Genomic DNA, 17,518 nt, shown 5'->3' with positions numbered 1-17,518 from the left:
TTTAGAGATGGGCCCAGGACAGGCTGGAAACCGACTGCGAAAGCAGCAGCTCTGCAGAAAAGGACCTGGGGGTTACAGTGATAACAGTGATAATAAGCTGAATATGAACCAACGGCATGCCCTTGTTGCCAAGAAGGCTAATGGCATCTGAGGCTGCATTAGTAGGAGTGTTGCCAGCAGACTGAGGGGTGTGATTATTCCCCTCTATCTGGCACTGATAAGGCCACATCTGGAGTACTGTGTCCAGTTTTGGGCCCCCTGCTACAGAAAGGATGTGGACAAGTTGGAGAGAGTCCAGTGGAAGGCAATGAAAATAGTTAGGGGGTTGGGGCACGTGGCTTCTAAGGAAAGGTGGAGGGAACTGGGCTTATTTAGTCCGGAGAAGAGAAGACTGAGAGGGGCATGTAATAACAGCCTTCAACTACCTGAAGGGGGTTTCAAAAGAGGATGCAACTGGACTCTTCTCAGTGGTGGCAGATGACAGAACAAGGAGCAATGGTCTTAAGTTGCAGCAAGGGGGTTTAGGTTGGATATTAGAAAAAAACCTTCTCCCAAAGAGAGCAGTAAAGCACTGGAACAGGTTACCCAGAGAGGTTGTAGAATCTCTATCCTTGGAGGTGTTAAAACCCGCATAGACAAAGACTTGGCTGGGATAATCTAGTTGGGGATGATCCTGCTTTTTGAGCAGAGGTGACCTCCTGAGGTCCCTGCCAACCTTAATTTTCTATGATTCTTATAACGTTTAAGCAACTTGCCTGGATCACACAAAAAGCCTGAGATACTCAAACAGGACCATAAGTGCTCTAAGCACTAGGCAATCCTATCTCTCTGAAGGGCTTATGCCAACCCTTAGTTCTAGCAACACCACCAGCAATGCACCAAACTTGGCAGTTCACAACCCATTTCCTCCCTTGGGATTGAAGGGTTTCCCACAGTACAAATGGAGGGCCTCAAACACTAGTCTCACAACCTGCTGTGGATTAGAGGCAAAAGCCTCGAGAAGCAGTTGTGGGCACGATCCTGAGAGGCAGCAGGGGAACAGAGCTTCTTGTAAGCAGAGCTCGCAGAAGTGTCAGACTTGGGAATATCTGACGGCTGTTTGATAGTTTCTATGTTCAGGAAAACAGGACCCTTGAAAATAGACAGGACCCCACCAAAGCAGATACCTGAATCACATCATTGATTTCAACGGGCCTATGTGCTGACTCAAACAAAACAACAGCATGCAAAGCAGAGGGCCCAGCAATCTATGGACCAGTGCCTCCAAAGACACATGAAGCCAAGCCCAAAGGCCTCCAATACCTCTATGAAACCAGGTGCCGTCAGTACTGCGAAGCTGGCCAGGTAGTGACAGCTGCACTCTGAGTGAGTGGCGTTGGAATAAATGAGTTGGCAGCCCTGGGAGGTCCAGGCACCACTCGTACCTTCTGGCTTCCAGTGGACGCAGGTGACTTCATCCTGGAGGAACGTGTCCTGCAAGGGTTTTCAATCAGAGACAGAAAGGCGGCTGAGACTCAATTACATAAAAGAGGAGCCTTTAGGAGAATACTGACTTCAGGAACACAGCACAGAAAGGGACGCCCTGGGGCTGCGAGTCCAGCCCAGGATATAAACTGAGCGTGTGGATTCCCAGCCAGGGGACTGCAGGATGCAGTGGCTTCGGGTAAAGGGGGAAGGGGCTCTACCCACAGTGTATGGCATGATGCAAATGACTACAGTTAGCAGATGCTAGGCTGTATTAATGGATGCCTGATCTGACCTGCTGCAGCTGAATATACATTCCTAGGATGTGCTGAGACCTTCAGATATGTCCCTATTTTCAGGTGATGGAAGAGCATGACTCCATTAAGACCTAATTGCAGCCAGCAGAAGCAGGGAGCTAGTATGATGTACCCTGATTAAAGCTTCCACCTCAGCACACTGGCACTGGTTGAAGCAGCAGCATAACTAAGGCAGGGCAGATCCAGTTGCCAACTTGGGGGGACGGGGAAAAGGGTGTAAAACCAATATCTGCCACTGCATAACTGTACCAGTCGCATGGTGGCAGCTGGAAGTCACCACCGCCCTCGTGTATCAGGCTGCCCTGGGCACCCAGCTGCCTTGTTATGGCTCTGGGGTCCAGACGATGGGTAAATACATGAATATATCATTTTAAAGCACCATAAATAATTTGTATTTAAGGATCACAGTTGAACATTAATATCTTTTTTTTCAAAGAGCAAAAACGAGGCACAGAGCAACTAACCAACCTGTTAGAGGTCACATTTGAAAGCATGATAGACCCCAAAGGCTTTCTAAACACCAGGAGGTGCCCTGCCCTTTAAGCCACATCAGTTCCTATTTTCCAGGCATTCAAATGTGCTGTCGTCTGAGGAGGTTAAAACTTAGGCAGGAAAAAGTATCACGGGGTGAACAAGCATCAGGAGAGTGAGAAGAATAGGAAGCAAAGCCAAATGTATCTGCTAGGATCAGTTAAGACCTGACAGGAGTGAATTTGAGCTGTACTAGTATGCAGCCAAAAGGGGCATGGTGTGAAAGTAGGTAAGGCATCAGAGACAAAGGTTCAACCCTTGCTTCAGATCTCCACTGAAGGTCACTCCCTGCCAATCCAGCTGTATGTGGACACCTGGTCATTTGGACTAGGACCATTTTGTGATATGAGCCATATCCTGCCATGGAGAACAGACATTTGTGTATCTAGCCACAGTGGCCCAATGGGCTGCCTAAGGGCAGGGTGAGTTTTGACCTTGCAGCCCAGCCTTAGAGATGCAGGATGTCTGACTTAGCCCCTTCTCCAGAATTTGAATTTTCATATTAATTTCACAAGTAAGTGCACCCAACCTAACAGATACCTCCCACCCCAGGAAACCCACCAAGAGGACATGAAAACAGCCTGTAGCCACCTTCTCCTAGATCCCAGGGGATGGGGCAGGAAGGGAGGGGAAGACAGGCTGAAGAGGGGGAAAGGGTTGGATGTGCTTCTCTAGAGAATAGCTTCAAGGAGCTGAGAAAAGGGATGGGGCCTGAGCTCACCCAGGCCCCTGTCAGGCAGCAGCCCCATGGGGTACGGGTTGAGGGAGACAGCACATAGAAGTGTGGCAAGAGAGACTCTTGACCTAGCAAGAGGCTAAAATAGATTGTGAGGATAAGGACACTGGAAACCAATCTCCATATTTTTTTCTGCTTCCAGTCTCACGGAGGAGAGATTCCCCCAGCCCACTACACCAGCCACAACCTCCACCTTTCCATGCCAGGCGAGAGGCAGTCCATGATCCACTTTGCACAGGGAATCCTATGGCTTGCAAGGCCAAGTGGCTTCTACTACCTAATAAAACCATGTCAGTGGGATCCCAGCACCTGCTGCCCCTTTCATTTCTGGGCTGAAGTTACTTCCCCTGGGTACTTCTCCAGTAGCTTCCCCACTTTCATAGCCTTTCCCCACCGTGCGGCATGAGCAGGCCCCAGGTAAACAGAGAATCTTGCCATAAACTACCACTGCTCTGCGTGGCCTGTGTCAGCATGCATTTTAAAAAGGGTCTAAGACAGAGGTCCCATCTAGATGGGGACCTAAATCAAAAATCCCTCAGGGTTCCCTGAGGGTTGGGTAGACAGGCCTGGTTTAAGTTATTAATATGCCATTCATAGGAATGGAGCAGATGAGCTAGGTTGATCATGACTTCTTTGGTCCCGAGTCACACTAGTTACTTACCTCGGTATGACACAAGGTGAGGTTGACAGGTTTGGAAACATTTCTTCTCTGTGTGCTGGTAGCGGCGCTTACCACTTGAGAGTTCACACGAGCATAGTCTTCCCTCCACTTAGTTTTCTTCGGAAAAAACTGTATTCCCAGAACTGACTGCAGATCCGTGTAGGATATAAAAGCCACAGCAGCACGTTCTGCAGGTATGAGCACAGGTGGAAGTGAGATGGGGGGGAGGAGATGCTGAGGTTGTTTGGGGAAAAAAAAGAAAATTGGGGGATTTTTTTTTTTTGAAACAAAAGTGATAATTGGGCACTGACACCTTTTAAAAATGGATGCATTTTCGTTCATCAATAAACATTTTCAACCAAAACTATTTTTTCCTAAAGATGCCATTTAATTGAAAACGCCTTTTTTATATGGAAAGAAAATCAAGGGGGATTTTCCACTAGTTCTCAGTAAGAAGATACCTAAGTCTCCCCGAGGTTCAGACCACTCAAAATTGCTGTTAACTTCAGTAGTAGCTGGAATTACACACGGTGCAGTGGACACTCAGCACCTACAATGACTGGGCTTAGGTAGAAGTATAGAAGACAATGCTCAGGAATCTGTTTGTGGATTTAAGGGCAACAGGGGCCATTAGATCATCAGGTTTGACGTCCTGTATAGCACTGACTAGAGAATTTCACCCTGTTAAGCTAGATTGTGCCCAAAAGTCAGGCAATCTTGAGCTGAAAGCCTCGAAAGCAGCTGAGAATCAAGAGATGCCACTGATAGTTTGGGGGATGAAATCCCCTCATTAAAAAAACAGTGTATTCTTTCTAATTTGAATGTGACTGGATTTAACATCCAGCCTTTGATTCGTGCCTTGTCTTTCTCTGCTACATCAAGAAGCTCTTTAATATCTGGTCATTTTCTTCTTATGAAGATACATTTACATGTTCACTAGAAAAAAGGAAATTAGACTTTTCATAGAAAAACCCCATTAATGGCCTGAGCCAGATCCTAATGAGTTTTTCCATTGACTCTGACAGGCTTTTGAGCTTCCTCAAGTGAAGCTCATTCCCATGCAACATGTTTCAAAATACTTAATTCTAGGGTCAATTTGCATTGAAGTCAATGAGGTTTGGGGTTTTTTCCCCTCTCCTAACAAGCATGAAGTAAAAACTCAGCAGGGAATTTTAGGGCATGGGTCTTAAGGGGAACAGAAATTAAAGGCCTTCTAAGGAGTGAAATGTCTGGACCTGTTCCTGGGGAATCAATCAGTATTGAGAATGATGGACAAGGTCTAGTAATGTTGGAGGATTAACACCAGAAGAAGCCACAAACATGGAAACACTCATTTCATTATTGAATGACATTTTACTAAGTCAATAGGAAGGTGTGGCCAATCTTATGCAATGGGTTAGATTCTGTTACACATGTAGGATCAACATCATTGCTTATGCCACTTAATGCCAATGGGCAGTAAATTACCCCACAAGGAATCGCATGAACCACATAGCACTGTTCACAGGGCACGTCTATATGTGCATTAATGCCCAGTAATTGATGCTACTGTACAGTAGCACTGATGCATATCTTTTAAGTGCCGCTACCATGCAGTAGACTAATTCTACTGAGCATTAGCACTTTAGCATGGCTTTCACCGTGATGTACTAATGCACAAGAGATTTACTCTGTAGGTGCATCCACACTAGATGCTAAAAGTGCAGTAGACTAAGAGCCAACTGATCACCAAATAGATACCACTAGGCTCTGCCCTATATGTCTGAGCTACAAGGCCTGGTCACCACCATGATCAATGAGCTGTTGGGACACCTCAGCGGTACCTTTGCCATTATCTTCAATGATGTCAGCGCAGTCAATATCAATGGTGTTTTTTTGAGCTTCAAGTCTGAGAGCATTAGTCTGCAAGGTACAGTTATCAACAATCTTTGTCTGGATCACTATAAAGGAATAAAGAAATGGGTTTTGTGAAGATACAAAAGAGAAAGCTGTGCCTGCTCTAAAGTTCACAGCAGCAATATCTCTGTTCCTGTAACAGCCTTAAAAGGCAGGGTAAGAAAGGGGAAGGATATTCTTGTCAAACCCAGATGCAAGAGGAGAATGTGAATACATGCACACACATGTCCATGCTTGCACACAAGCACCTGCACACAGCATTTACCTCCAGTATTAAACAGTTGGATCTAAATCCAGACTTGACACCAGCTCTGAGATCAGAGGCTGTTTGCTTGATAGATTTAACCATAACCTCTCATCTGAATACCCCAAAACTTTCAGCTTAAGTCAATAGGAAGCCTGCTTAAGTCAGTAGGAAGCTTCCAGTTGCAACATGATTTTGCCAGCTTGGCTCTGGCACCAGCTTTATTTCCTACCCATTTGGTTGGTAGTCACAGTCTGGCTTTGGTTCTCTGGAGAGGCAAGAGCAGACGTCACTGCAGTTGAACTCACTCCCTGAAGAATCAGCGTTGCAGTAGAAGCCACTTCCTTTCTGTCCAGTGTCTTGAGGGAGATGTTTTCAATGGCTTTGTCCAAGGATGCCATCGTATTCTACAAGGTTAAGTGATTAGAGGTTGCCTCACGGCCTCTATAAACATGGGTATTGCTATGTGGCTGCTTACTCCACAGGTAAGAGCCTTCCCCTGGGGACATCACATCCGTATTCCTGGCAATGAGATTCCATGGACATGGAGCAAGAACTTTACAGCTGGTCTTATTTATTGCAATGGGGCCCAGGTGGAGAATTATGCTATTGCAAATACAGTTTTTGGCTATGCTCTAATTATTATCACCAGTTATTGTTTGTAGGTTAGTAGATGTCAAGAACCCCTATTTATAAACTAAGACTCCATTATCCTCAGTGCTGTGCGAGTGCAGAATGGAAAGATGGCCTCAAGCTGTCTTGAGTTTCCATTGTAACCATCGCCATAGTATCTCTGTGTGATCTATGGTACTTGTGGCAGGCCAGCAGAGGGCACTCCTACGCTGAGCCACCCGCCTCATTGTGCTCAACCAAAAACCATGCTTTGGGTGCCTCACCTGGGGTGCCTACATCTGGCCAGCCCCCTTCCTGGACCACACCCTCAAGCCTGGGGTAACCGCTGCCACCACCCAGGCCTGGGTCTTTGTTAGGGTTCAGTGCAGCCCAAGGTACACAGACCCTGCAGACCCTGGGGGTGCTTAGCCCACTGTGGAATTTTGAGGTGCTTCTTTTTAGCCTGAAGCATTAACAAGAAGCCCCCCGTGTGAGAGGAAAGTAAAAAGACGTGCCCACTTTAGCCAGCTGATCAAAGGGGGCTTCAAAGGCTAGTCCTACCCTCATAAGCATTCATAGCAAAGCATGCTATAACAGATCGCTTTATTGATTAAAGAGGGAGAGGGTGAGGAAGGAATACAAAACAATGGAAAATTAATAGAAAACCCACTTGAACAAATCAGAATGGCCTTGTAGGCCCATTTGATAAGCTTCTAGTTCACTGAATCTTAAGTTACTGGCTACATTTCAGCTAAGTTACTCACATGTTCATCCAGAGACTGATAGAACTCTGGAGGCCTTTTTGCTTGCTTCAGTGTCTCAAAATGGAGCGTCTCCAAAATGGAGTGACCCTCTTTTAAAACATTTTGTGACCTCATCACTATGTCCCAACCAGAAGCAGGGGCTATGTGATGCAGACCAATCCTTTTAACAGTCATCAGCATCCTCAGGTGGGGTGGGGGGCAGGGTCATATAGGAATCTTGGTGGGAGATACCTGTATGACCCCGCTCCCTATCGAATTTTCACAACCTAGTCACCTAGCTTGACCTTCAGGATCCAGCAGCTAGAGTTTGAAACAGCGGGGGGCTGGGCAGACTCAGAACAGGGAGGCAGATGAAAAGGGCAATTTCTTCACTGTACTCATCCAGTAATCTATGGTACTCATCCTGGGGCAGAGGAAGGGTGGTGTTGTGGCTGAGATATTAATTTAAAACTTGGGACATGGGGCTCAAGGTCTTTCTCTACCACAGATGTCCTGTATGGCCTTGGACAAGTCATTTGGGCATAGGTTTTTTAAAGGGATTTGGGTGCCCAATGCACTTTAATTTCCAAGAGTGCAAGGTGCTTCTGTATGCTTAAATATCTGATCCCTCTGTAAGAGGGAATAACATGCTTTTCAGAGCTGGAGTCAAGTCTGGATTTAGATCCTCATCTGCCTTTGCTCTATGTAATCTATGGTACTCATCCAGTCCCTGTTACTGAGCCTGTCAACCCCAGGCACAATAGGACAATGCAAATATATAAACACGTATGTGCATGCACACACACAAACACATGCACAAAGCATCTCCTTCCAGTATGGGACAGTTGGATCTAAATCCAGATTGACTCCAGCTCTGAAATTCATGTTATTCCCCTATTTTACAGAGGGATCCGATTTCAAAGCATACAGAAGCACCTTATGCTCTTGGAAATTAATGTGAATTGAGCACCTAAATCCTTTTAAAAATCTGTGCCCAAATGACTTGTCCAGGGCTACACAGGACATCAGTGGTAGAGAAAGACCTTGAACTCCATGTCCCAAGTTTTAAATTAATATCTCAACCATAACACCAGCCTTCCTCTGCGCCAGGTCCATCTTCCTAATCACTAAAACTCAGTTTTCCAGGGGGAATCTCCTAGTGCTGATATTTTCACTTTACACAGGCTCCAAATGGATCAGACTCAGGACACTGTTGCAGCCCAGGCAAAAACAGGGGTGCTCCAGTACTGAAGAATCTAGCTCCCCGCCTTAGCTTGATGAAGGGTTTTTGAACCCAAAAGCTTGCTTAATAATTGTTTTCCAACTATTTAAGATGGTCTAATAAAAGATACCAGATTCACCCAAAGAACCTTGTCTGCCTAGCTCCCAGTCAAGCATTTCTGACCTTCAGGGGAAGTGTCGCGGTGTCATTCTCACAGGAAGACTTAAAGATCTCCAAGGTGGAGTTGATCAGAGAGCAGAACGTGTTGTCTTTCGTACTACCTTGCACACTCTAGAAAATATTTCAAAGACAAACAAGTCTAGTGTTAGGATTCAGCTAATGAATGAAAGACCAATTGTACCCAATAGGTAAAATCCTAAGCTTATGCATATCAGTAGACCTCCAAGAAACTATCTTGCGTGATACCAGCTCAGGATCTGGCATAAAGACTCTTTATGTAAGAACTATGCTGCATCTCTAGGCTCTCTAACATCCCTTGCTGCTTCTCTCTACAGAGTAAACTCCTTGCATTTATGACCAGTGCTTTCCTTTGGCATTTGGAATAGAAGATACTAATATGTCACTCATGTAGCACTTTTTATCAAGGTGGCCCCCTGGGCAATCTAATCTAGTTCCATGTGTTCGTAGGCAACCACTTACCCAAGGTACTCCCCAAACTGCTATTTCTAACAGTCCCAACCAACAGCAAGTCACAACACCCAGAAGTTTGAAAAGACTCCATAGCATGTGGCAGATAAACAAAGTTCAAAGCACTTTAGAAAGGAGGGTGGCATCATTAGCTCCATTTTGCAGATGGAGAAACTGAGGCGCACAGGTCCCATGATGCCCATCAAGTGACAGGTCACACTTGGCTGAGGTCACCCATCCAACCAGCTGCAAAATGAGGAGTGTACTGAATGCACATTTCCCGCATCCCAGTCCAGTACACCAGTATCCACAGGTCATACTGGCATAGATGAAGGTAAGTGTGGACTTAACAATGTCTTCCACATCCACAAAACAGCACAAAGCACAAGCATGGTGTGACTTACTTCGTCTGATCCTTTCAAACACTTCTTCGTGTATTCCTCGGGTTTTTTTGACTCTGATTGGCAGTGAAAGGGGATTTCTGTGCAGGGCAGAAAACAGTGTTACCATTTGGCCTCATATAATCATAAAGCATTTAAAAAAAAAAAAGACAAATCCAATTTGTTCACAGAATCATGTTGCTGAAACCACAGAGCCAAGTGTTGGACATGCCTGTCTAAAAGACGCGAAGCCCCAGTGCTAGTACTCTGCAAAGGCATGGACCCAGCTATGCAGCTTCTCCAGCACTCCCAGGGGTGCTGGTCTCAAGCGTGCCCAGCCTACCTGTTCCTGCTCTGCTTGGCCAGACCCAGAAAGGAGTCAGGGAAGCTGGACTGCTCTGGAGATCTTTGTCTCTGGTGTGCTTGAGACCAGTGGCGGGGGGCGCCCTCAGCACAGGTTCCCGACCCCCATCCCAGGCCTGGCACGCAAGGAGCTGCAACAGGTGGATGTGAGTGCTTGAGACCAGCACTCCTGGGAGCACCATGGAAGCTGCATGGTTTGCTCCTGGGAAACTTTTAAATGAAAGATGCTGCAGAAAGGCAGAGCATCTACCCAGCTCATGGGGGTCAGACTGAGCTTAGACAAATAGACCTGGATAATCTGCCGCTGCAGACATTACAAGCTTGGAGCAGGGAATCCCAGAAGAACTCACTTTTTGAAGTTGGGTGGGGGGTGTTCCCCCTCTACTTTCTACCCATTACTTACCTTAACCCCCATGTCTCAGGGAAAAGAAGGGGGGGGGTAGAAATGGGGAGTCAGGAAAGTATCTGAGTGAAGCAAGGAAAATCTCTCCAAGCTGAAAATGGAATTATTTGATTTTTTAAAAATGTCAAAGTAAAAGCTGCATTTCATAGACGTCATAGATACTAGAGGCTGGAAGGGACCTCACGAGATCATTGAGTCCAGCCCCCCTGTCATAGGGAAAAGGAAAAGGAGAAAACCATGTCAGTGTGAATGTTTTGCCTATAGAAAAGAAGTGATCAAGTATCAAAATAATAGGATCCTGTTAAAACTTCTTTCTCTATGGAAAAAAAAAAACCACAGTGGAAGTGCTGCAACCAGCTCTGACTAGTAATTCTTTGGTTAAAGCCCCTTGAACAGCACCGGATCAGAGGACAGAGTCCAGTTAACAAGGACCACCTTAACGGTGGCATTTTCAGAGTTCAGAGTGTTTCTTTTTGCAAACTCTGGCTCCCACAGGTGTCCTGGACCTGTGTAGTAGCCCTCTGTCATGGTAGAGGGCAGCGGTGTTGTTCTTAGAGCTGCTCAGAAATTTTCTGGATAAACAAGGTTCACTGGAAAAACCTCATGTTGTTAAGCCCAAAATGTTTCTTTTGAAACATCTCAGGTGCAAGGAACGTTTGCCAAATCCAAGACAGGATCCCAACGATGTCTCCAGCTCCACAGCAGTCCAACTAAAGAGTCTACTATAGAGCTAGAAACTCCGGAGGTACAGTGACCCTGGATCCAGGGAGGTCTGCCAAGTAGATTTGCCCTTGACCCGGAGAGAGCTCCAGGCTCTTGGTGGGGGGTAGTCCTACCAGTGACACTGTCCTGGAGCTGGCAGTACTCCGTTCTGGCATTCCCTGCCCTGGAGCACATCACCTGATGGTTCTGCTTGAGACCTGGAGATACCGGACCCCAACCCCAGCCAGCTGGAGGCCATGGAGAGCTCCAGGTGTGCGGTCTCAGAGCATTTCACCTGGTGAGTCAGCACCAAAGCTGGGGAATCTTGAGACATGGAGTCATCAGCTCATGAGCGTCCACTTTGCTGGTCTACCCTGAGGTGGAAAGCAGGTCTTTGGTGGTCTCTGGTGGTCTTCTGGGGAGCCAGAGACTCTGGAAGTCATTAATGGTGTCCCAGGCCCCCTCCTGGGGGTGCTGGCCTATGTGTAGGAAGCCGGGAGGCTCTGGATCCCTAGTTCCAGGGCAGTCACTTGAACTGGGGACACTGGAAACATCTCTGTCCCTTGCTGTTGTCCTTCTAAGGGGTCAGAAGGCAGTTGTTTTGGGGCAACCTGACAGGCAGGCAGGTCTGTCTGGAGCCAGCTGTAACGGAAGTGCAGGAGCCTGAAGCCCCCCCATCCCTGGCTTCAGGGAAGTCGCTGGCTTGCCTTCCCCAGTTTTAGGGACCTTGAAAAGGCCCTGCTTCTCCACCTCCACAGCAGTCCCCTGACACATCTGCCTTGTAACTTGGGACCCTGGAAGCTCAAGGCCACACCATATGGCAGTAGCTCCCAGCTCAGAGGCAGTCTATCTGGCAAGTCTGTCCAAGAGCTGGGAAATGTAGGTGCCTAGGGCCATCCACATGTTATATCATTTCACAATCTGGGAATATTTGAAACATAGGGGCCCTAGTTTCTGCTTGATTTCTATCCCAGAGCTGTTGACACTAGAGGCATGGGTCTTGGGGCAGTCCTCCTTGTGAGTCTCCCCAGGGCATACAATGTTTCATTGGGAAAATAGCCAGGTGCAGCCATCCCACAGTAGCATGCGGATGTTCCAGTTCTGCACTCCAAGTACTTGGGGTGGCTTAGCTTAGTCTGCTGTAGAAGAAAATCCACACAGGGAGTTAGAGTAAAATCACTATTGCACTTTAGCATTTCACCAGAGCTTATTTCATAAGAGCTTCCCTGAATACACATCCACTGAGCTTCTCCTAAGAGCCCTTATCGGAGACCAGCAGACATGTGCAATAAAGAGGAAGACACCACAGGCAGAGAGCCAGCAACAAGCCTCTAAGTATTAATAGTCAAGCTATTTCCGGCCCTGCTGCATGAAAGCTCAGAAGCAAAGAAGTGCAGATTGCACACAGGGTAAAAACATTCCCAGCTGCTTTGGGATGGGGGACGGAAATAGCAGATTAACATTTGTGAGGCTTTATGAGACAGTCTTTCCCTCCATCATGCTTTATCTTCACTCCCCTAGTCTCTCTCTCTGTCTACACCATCACTTGATCCCATATTCTGGGCTATCTTTGTATACAAGTATGTCTGAACTGCAGTCACTGAGCTAGCTTTAAATTTGGGGACTGGTAGCCATAACCCATAGCAGCCAAGAGCTCCCTGTGGGCCAACCTCCCATATATTTCCTGAGCCCCCATGGGACTAAGGGGTTGCAGATGCTGAACTCTTTGCTCCTTTGGTGGCTTTGTGGCTATGTTGCTAGCAGCGGTTCCACTAGCCAGATCAAAACTCGCTTGAGCACACCTACGGTACGTTGCGATTCCTGCAGTGAAGACATACTCATCATCTCTCTGTTGTCTGAGCATTGATACTGAAGTCATTCATCCAGTATCTGAGAATCAGTTTTGCCCCTCCAGTGTAATCATTCTTCTCCTTCCATAAAAAAATAAAAATAAAACTAAATCATTCACTGAATACCCACAAGATTTAGACTGTCAAGTTACTTTTGACTGATTCTCATGGAAAAACTAACCCCAGCATGCTCAGAAGTGTAGCCTGCTTCCCAGCCTCCTAGGACAGCAGCCGGACCCTTCGAAGTAACTGCGCAGTATATATAATTAACCCATATTTCTCTTCAAATTTCCAACACAAAATGGCTCACAGCTCTGCACTTTTCTCTTTTGGCAGCTTAGTGCACACATACACACACATACCACTCATACATGTGCGCACACACAGAGTTTTGTGACAAGGACGATGAATGTATTTCTACACTGCATAGGAAGCTGATTGCACAGGCAGTCACATCCACATTCATTTCAATCTACTTTGAACAGCGAACCTTACCAACAAGGATGCAGCACCTAGAAGCCTGGATACATGATTATTACCTTACGTACAGTCTCTCTCTCTCAGACAGACCCACCCACACACACACCATCATTTACACCTCAAAAATGATCATTCAAAGTTAGCAGATAGGCAAGTGCTCCTGTCATGCCACAAAAAAATCAAAATAAAACAGCAATTAAAAACAAAAAGCCATTTAAAAAAATTGAATTGTTAGCTTGTGTGGTCCTCAGAGCTTCAAGGTCAGGACTGCAGTTCAGGGGAACAAGGCGATGTCGTCTCTGGCCGATCCGTCACGCTGTGTGTTGCAATAGCCTGTGATGTCCTGGACCATTGGTTGGCCTATGGTGTCTTGATCTCATCTCACTGAATAGGCCCCAGCACAGCAGAAGTACTCATTTTCCTGATGACAAGGTTGCAAAGCAGCTTGCTCCACCTCAGGGCATGTCTCCAGAGACCTTTCAAGGAAATGGCAGGGGTTTGCACCATAATACTCTGGTCCAGTCGGGTTTGAGGGGCGGGACATGCACTTAAGTCATCTTAAGAGTTCCCCAAAGTTATCTCTGCAATGGTCAGTTCTGGTATCAGAGGCTTCTTTGAAAATCTGCAATAGGTGTATTCCAAGAATAAGAAAAAGCAGAATCAAAAACAGATGACTGCGAAAAAGATATTGACCTTTTCCCTGCAGGGGGAACTACTCACACTTCTAATCCATTTACCCGCATTTCATTTCTTTGGCTTCTTTACAAGTATTGGTATACAGCCTCAAGGACGCTGCCTGGTACCAACTGGAGAAACAGCAGTATTGTACAAAGCCAGTATTGTACAGTATCGTCTCCTGGTGCGTTATTTTCTGTTACCATTTCTGGGCTAGAAAGTCAGGTAGCTTTCCCCTCTTTTGGCCACGTTTTTCCCCCTGGTTTGATGTTGTGCCTGATGTGTTTCAGCAACTGTTGTTGCTTACACATGTAAACCCTGGGGCACAGATAAGCAGAGGGCCAACTAGGAGTCCGTTTTGTATACAGAATATTTCTTAATGACAGCTTTACAGTCAGTCCCCCAAAACTCATAGATGTTGCAGTGGAGCATTTCATTAGGTAGGCAAGTTTAATTATTTGAGCTAGGAGTTGAGAATCGGCCCTCGCGTTCAGATGGCTTTCCTAGCCTTTCTAATCAGCAAGCCAGCAAAATAGATTTATGTGTAACTCTTTGATAGGTTGCTTTTGCTTCTTCTGTCCTTTTTGCTCAGCCATCTGATAAAGGTGAAAGAAGCAGAACTGATTAGTGTTGTCCCATCAGTGTCGTGTCTGGCTCAGTATTTCACTGAACTTAAGTTGGCACGGTAATAGTTGGGGCTTTATTTGTAAGAACATACCAAGCAAGAAAGGGGGCAAAAAATGGCTCTTCTGAGATTTTTGCACAGTTGTACTACAATTCTGTATTATCCATTTGGAACCTTTTTTTGCCGTGGTTCTTTGGTTAGACCAAGTTTTTCTTTCTTCCCATTGTTTTTTAAACCACATTTGGCATTTGCAGGTCTGCCGCCATTGCTTCACCATTCTGATAACATGGCATAATGGCTCTGGCACTAAGAAATATGAAGGCATATTTTTGGCTGGTAGCAAAGATGTGAGATTAATGGCATTTTTCGTACCTGTTACTGTTTTAAAGAGATGGCCTTTAATGTCAGGACATTAAGGCCCATTTCCTTGCCATGGTTGACACGCTTAAATACTGATAACCATTCTGAGCTTTTTAGCCTCTTCAGAAGATGGTATCAATAACTTCCTTGCAACTCCGGACTTGCTAAAGTTTCCACATCCTTATTGTAACTTGTGCATGAAATGAGTACCTTTGATCTAATGGTTACTGGTAAGCCTCAGTGACTAAGCACACTTGCTTTAATAACAGAAAACCTGTCTGAAGTGTTATTAAGGGTATTTAGTGAATAAAAGGAGGTGGTTATTTCTTTTCCTCTGGATGTTACTGGATATTATTCCAGGGCAAATGGGTTTTTTTGTTTGCGTGCGTCTGTGTGTGTGTGTGTGTGTGTAGGGGGTGTTTCTTTCTTTCTTTTTTGTTTTGCGGGGGTGTTTTAGGATTGGGGTATGATGTCTGGAGCAAACCTCAGGCGAGAGGAACTTTTGTGCACATCCTGACGTGCTGTAAACATATGGGGCTTCTTTTTTTCTGAGCATCTGATAAGTAACCTTGGCTCTTCGGTGTCTCACACAATGTTCACTGTGAGTATACTGCAACATGATGCCTTCGTATTTTGAGGGCACCACCCAGCAGAATAGTTCTTTCTTTACTGACTTAGTCTAACACTTTGCAGCTGCTGGAACAGGGTACCCAGAGAGGAGGTGGGATCTCCATCCTTGGAGGTTTTTAAGACCCAGCTGGACCAAGCCTTAGCTGGGAGATAAAGCTGGGGGTGATCCTGCTTTGAGCAGGGGGTTAAATTAGATGAGATCCTTAGGTCCTTTTCCAACCCTAATTTTCTATGATTCTATAACACCTCTTTATCTAGTGTTAACCCATTTTTAACCAAGCCAATATTTCAGCTTATAATTTCAGGGGTATACATTGTAGCCCCGCTGGTCTCAGGACATCGGCAGACAAGGTTATTTGGGTGAATCTGATCTCTTTTATTAGACCAACTCAGAAAGTTGGAAAAAATTCTTCTTAGCAAGCTTTCAGGTAAAACCACCCTTCTTCAGGCTGAGGAAGTCTGCAGGCGTTTGTACCCAAAAAGCTTGCAAAGAAGAATTTTCCCAACAATTTTAATTGATCTAATAAAAGATATCAGATTTAAACCAAAGCATCTTGTCAGTTTATAATTGGCATTTCGTTTTTATTTTAATTTTTTTAGGTTTCATACATATGTTTTAGCATCCCTCCAATTTTGAATCACCTTACTAAGGGTAATATTTTAGGCTTGAGCTCTTACTAAGTCTAAATGCAACTAGCTGTATTTTTAGAATACAGCATGTATCAGGTCCCGAGTCCATCCCCAGGCATTCGATCTTTTCAGATGGGTTCCCAACCTAGTCACTAGCATGGTCTGTTTGGTTAAATTTACAAATTTATTACATTTTCACTGTTTTTATTACTAAGCAGAAACCTTTATTTTATCGTGTTTTCATTACTAACCACAAGCTTCCCCCCCACTCCCCCCCTTACTAGGGTATGCTGAAAAGACAAATAGCAAAGAGGGATTTTATACAAATTTGAACATCCTTTTTAACCTTGCTCAGGTTTTTACTTTACAACTTATTACATGGCTGTTAATTTTATACTTTAAATATAACACAGCACTAACACATTTAGCACAGGCAATTTTAAGACAGGGAGGTTTGGAAAGGAATCAGAGATTATTTTTTCTAATTCTAGCAATGCTATTTTCTCTTTCTGTCCCGGTTTATTATAACAAGTGGGAAAGGGACAGGAAATATTCTGAGTCTTCATTAATAGATTTGTTTTTAGAAATTACACTGACTCCTAAGTTTTTGTAAGGTTAGAGGATATTTTATAGCTTAGATTGCATTCTGTTAATCCGTGTCCTATTTTCTTTTTATATACAGACCATCCACCCTTTTCCTGTACTGCCGTCCTGCTCAGTAATGACATTTTAGTTCATTTAGCTTTTCCCAATGCAGCAACCACTTACTTTAGTTTCTTCCGGTGCTATTTTTAAAAGGGGGTTTTGCTCAGTGCATTATTTGCCTATATTTGGTTTCTTTAAGCAACTGTTTGCATAGCTGTTCACAGATATACGTTACAATTTGCAATAGGAAAAAAATTGCCTATCCAAGCAGCATTTATTCCACATTGATGGTGATTAAAAAAGAATGCCAAATTATGCTGATCATTTAGCTCCAACTTTAAGATTCAAGTCTCATTTGTTATGGCCAAGATGGATTGAAATCTGCCTTTAGAAACCTCAGCTATGTGTTGATTTATGTATTCCATTAGCCACCAAAACAAAGGAGGGTATTTAAGCTGTTTGCTGCTTACAGCAAACCACCAGTTTCCATAGGTTTAAAGCAGTCCAGATTGGACTACTGAATGGGGAATGGCACTCATGCATCATTTTTTTTTCTATTCTGGAGCGTAGCCAGTCTCTTCAGTACGGATTTATAAGCAGATGGTGGTAGTTTATATTGTTTGCTAAAATGAAATGGAGCTCTTTGATCTGTAGGGATTTCAACCATACTTAAGCTAAGTTTTCCTCCCCAAAATCACAAA

At 45.0% G+C, this 17,518-nt stretch overlaps 1 protein-coding gene across 2 annotated transcripts in view; it reads right to left on the bottom strand.

Moving 5' to 3' along the window:
• Positions 1–17,518, bottom strand: part of LOC149853887 (adhesion G protein-coupled receptor E3-like) — a 33,209-nt gene that overhangs the window by 10,156 nt on the left and 5,535 nt on the right. The window contains exons 2-9 of one of the 2 annotated variants that reach the window (XM_090026149.1): positions 12,954–13,874; positions 12,729–12,853; positions 9,479–9,555; positions 8,610–8,717; positions 6,082–6,256; positions 5,533–5,649; positions 3,710–3,897; positions 1,303–1,473 (exon numbers count right to left, since the gene is read on the bottom strand). In XM_090026149.1, coding sequence (XP_089882275.1) covers positions 1,303–1,473; positions 3,710–3,897; positions 5,533–5,649; positions 6,082–6,256; positions 8,610–8,717; positions 9,479–9,555; positions 12,729–12,801 — 909 coding nt within the window. In that variant the 5' untranslated portion in view covers positions 12,802–12,853; positions 12,954–13,874. Of the gene's footprint in view, positions 1–1,302; positions 1,474–3,709; positions 3,898–5,532; positions 5,650–6,081; positions 6,257–8,609; positions 8,718–9,478; positions 9,556–12,728; positions 13,875–17,518 lie in introns of both variants that reach the window. The other variant, XM_090026148.1, reaches the window with a different exon arrangement.

Source organism: Crocodylus siamensis, chromosome 13 (genome assembly GCF_052110815.1).
Source record: "Crocodylus siamensis isolate JL-2025a chromosome 13, ASM5211081v1, whole genome shotgun sequence".
In the NCBI taxonomy this organism is placed as follows: Eukaryota; Metazoa; Chordata; order Crocodylia; family Crocodylidae; genus Crocodylus; species Crocodylus siamensis.
The sequence above is the reverse complement of the archived record's forward strand: the minus strand, read 5'-3'. Positions and strand labels throughout refer to the sequence as shown.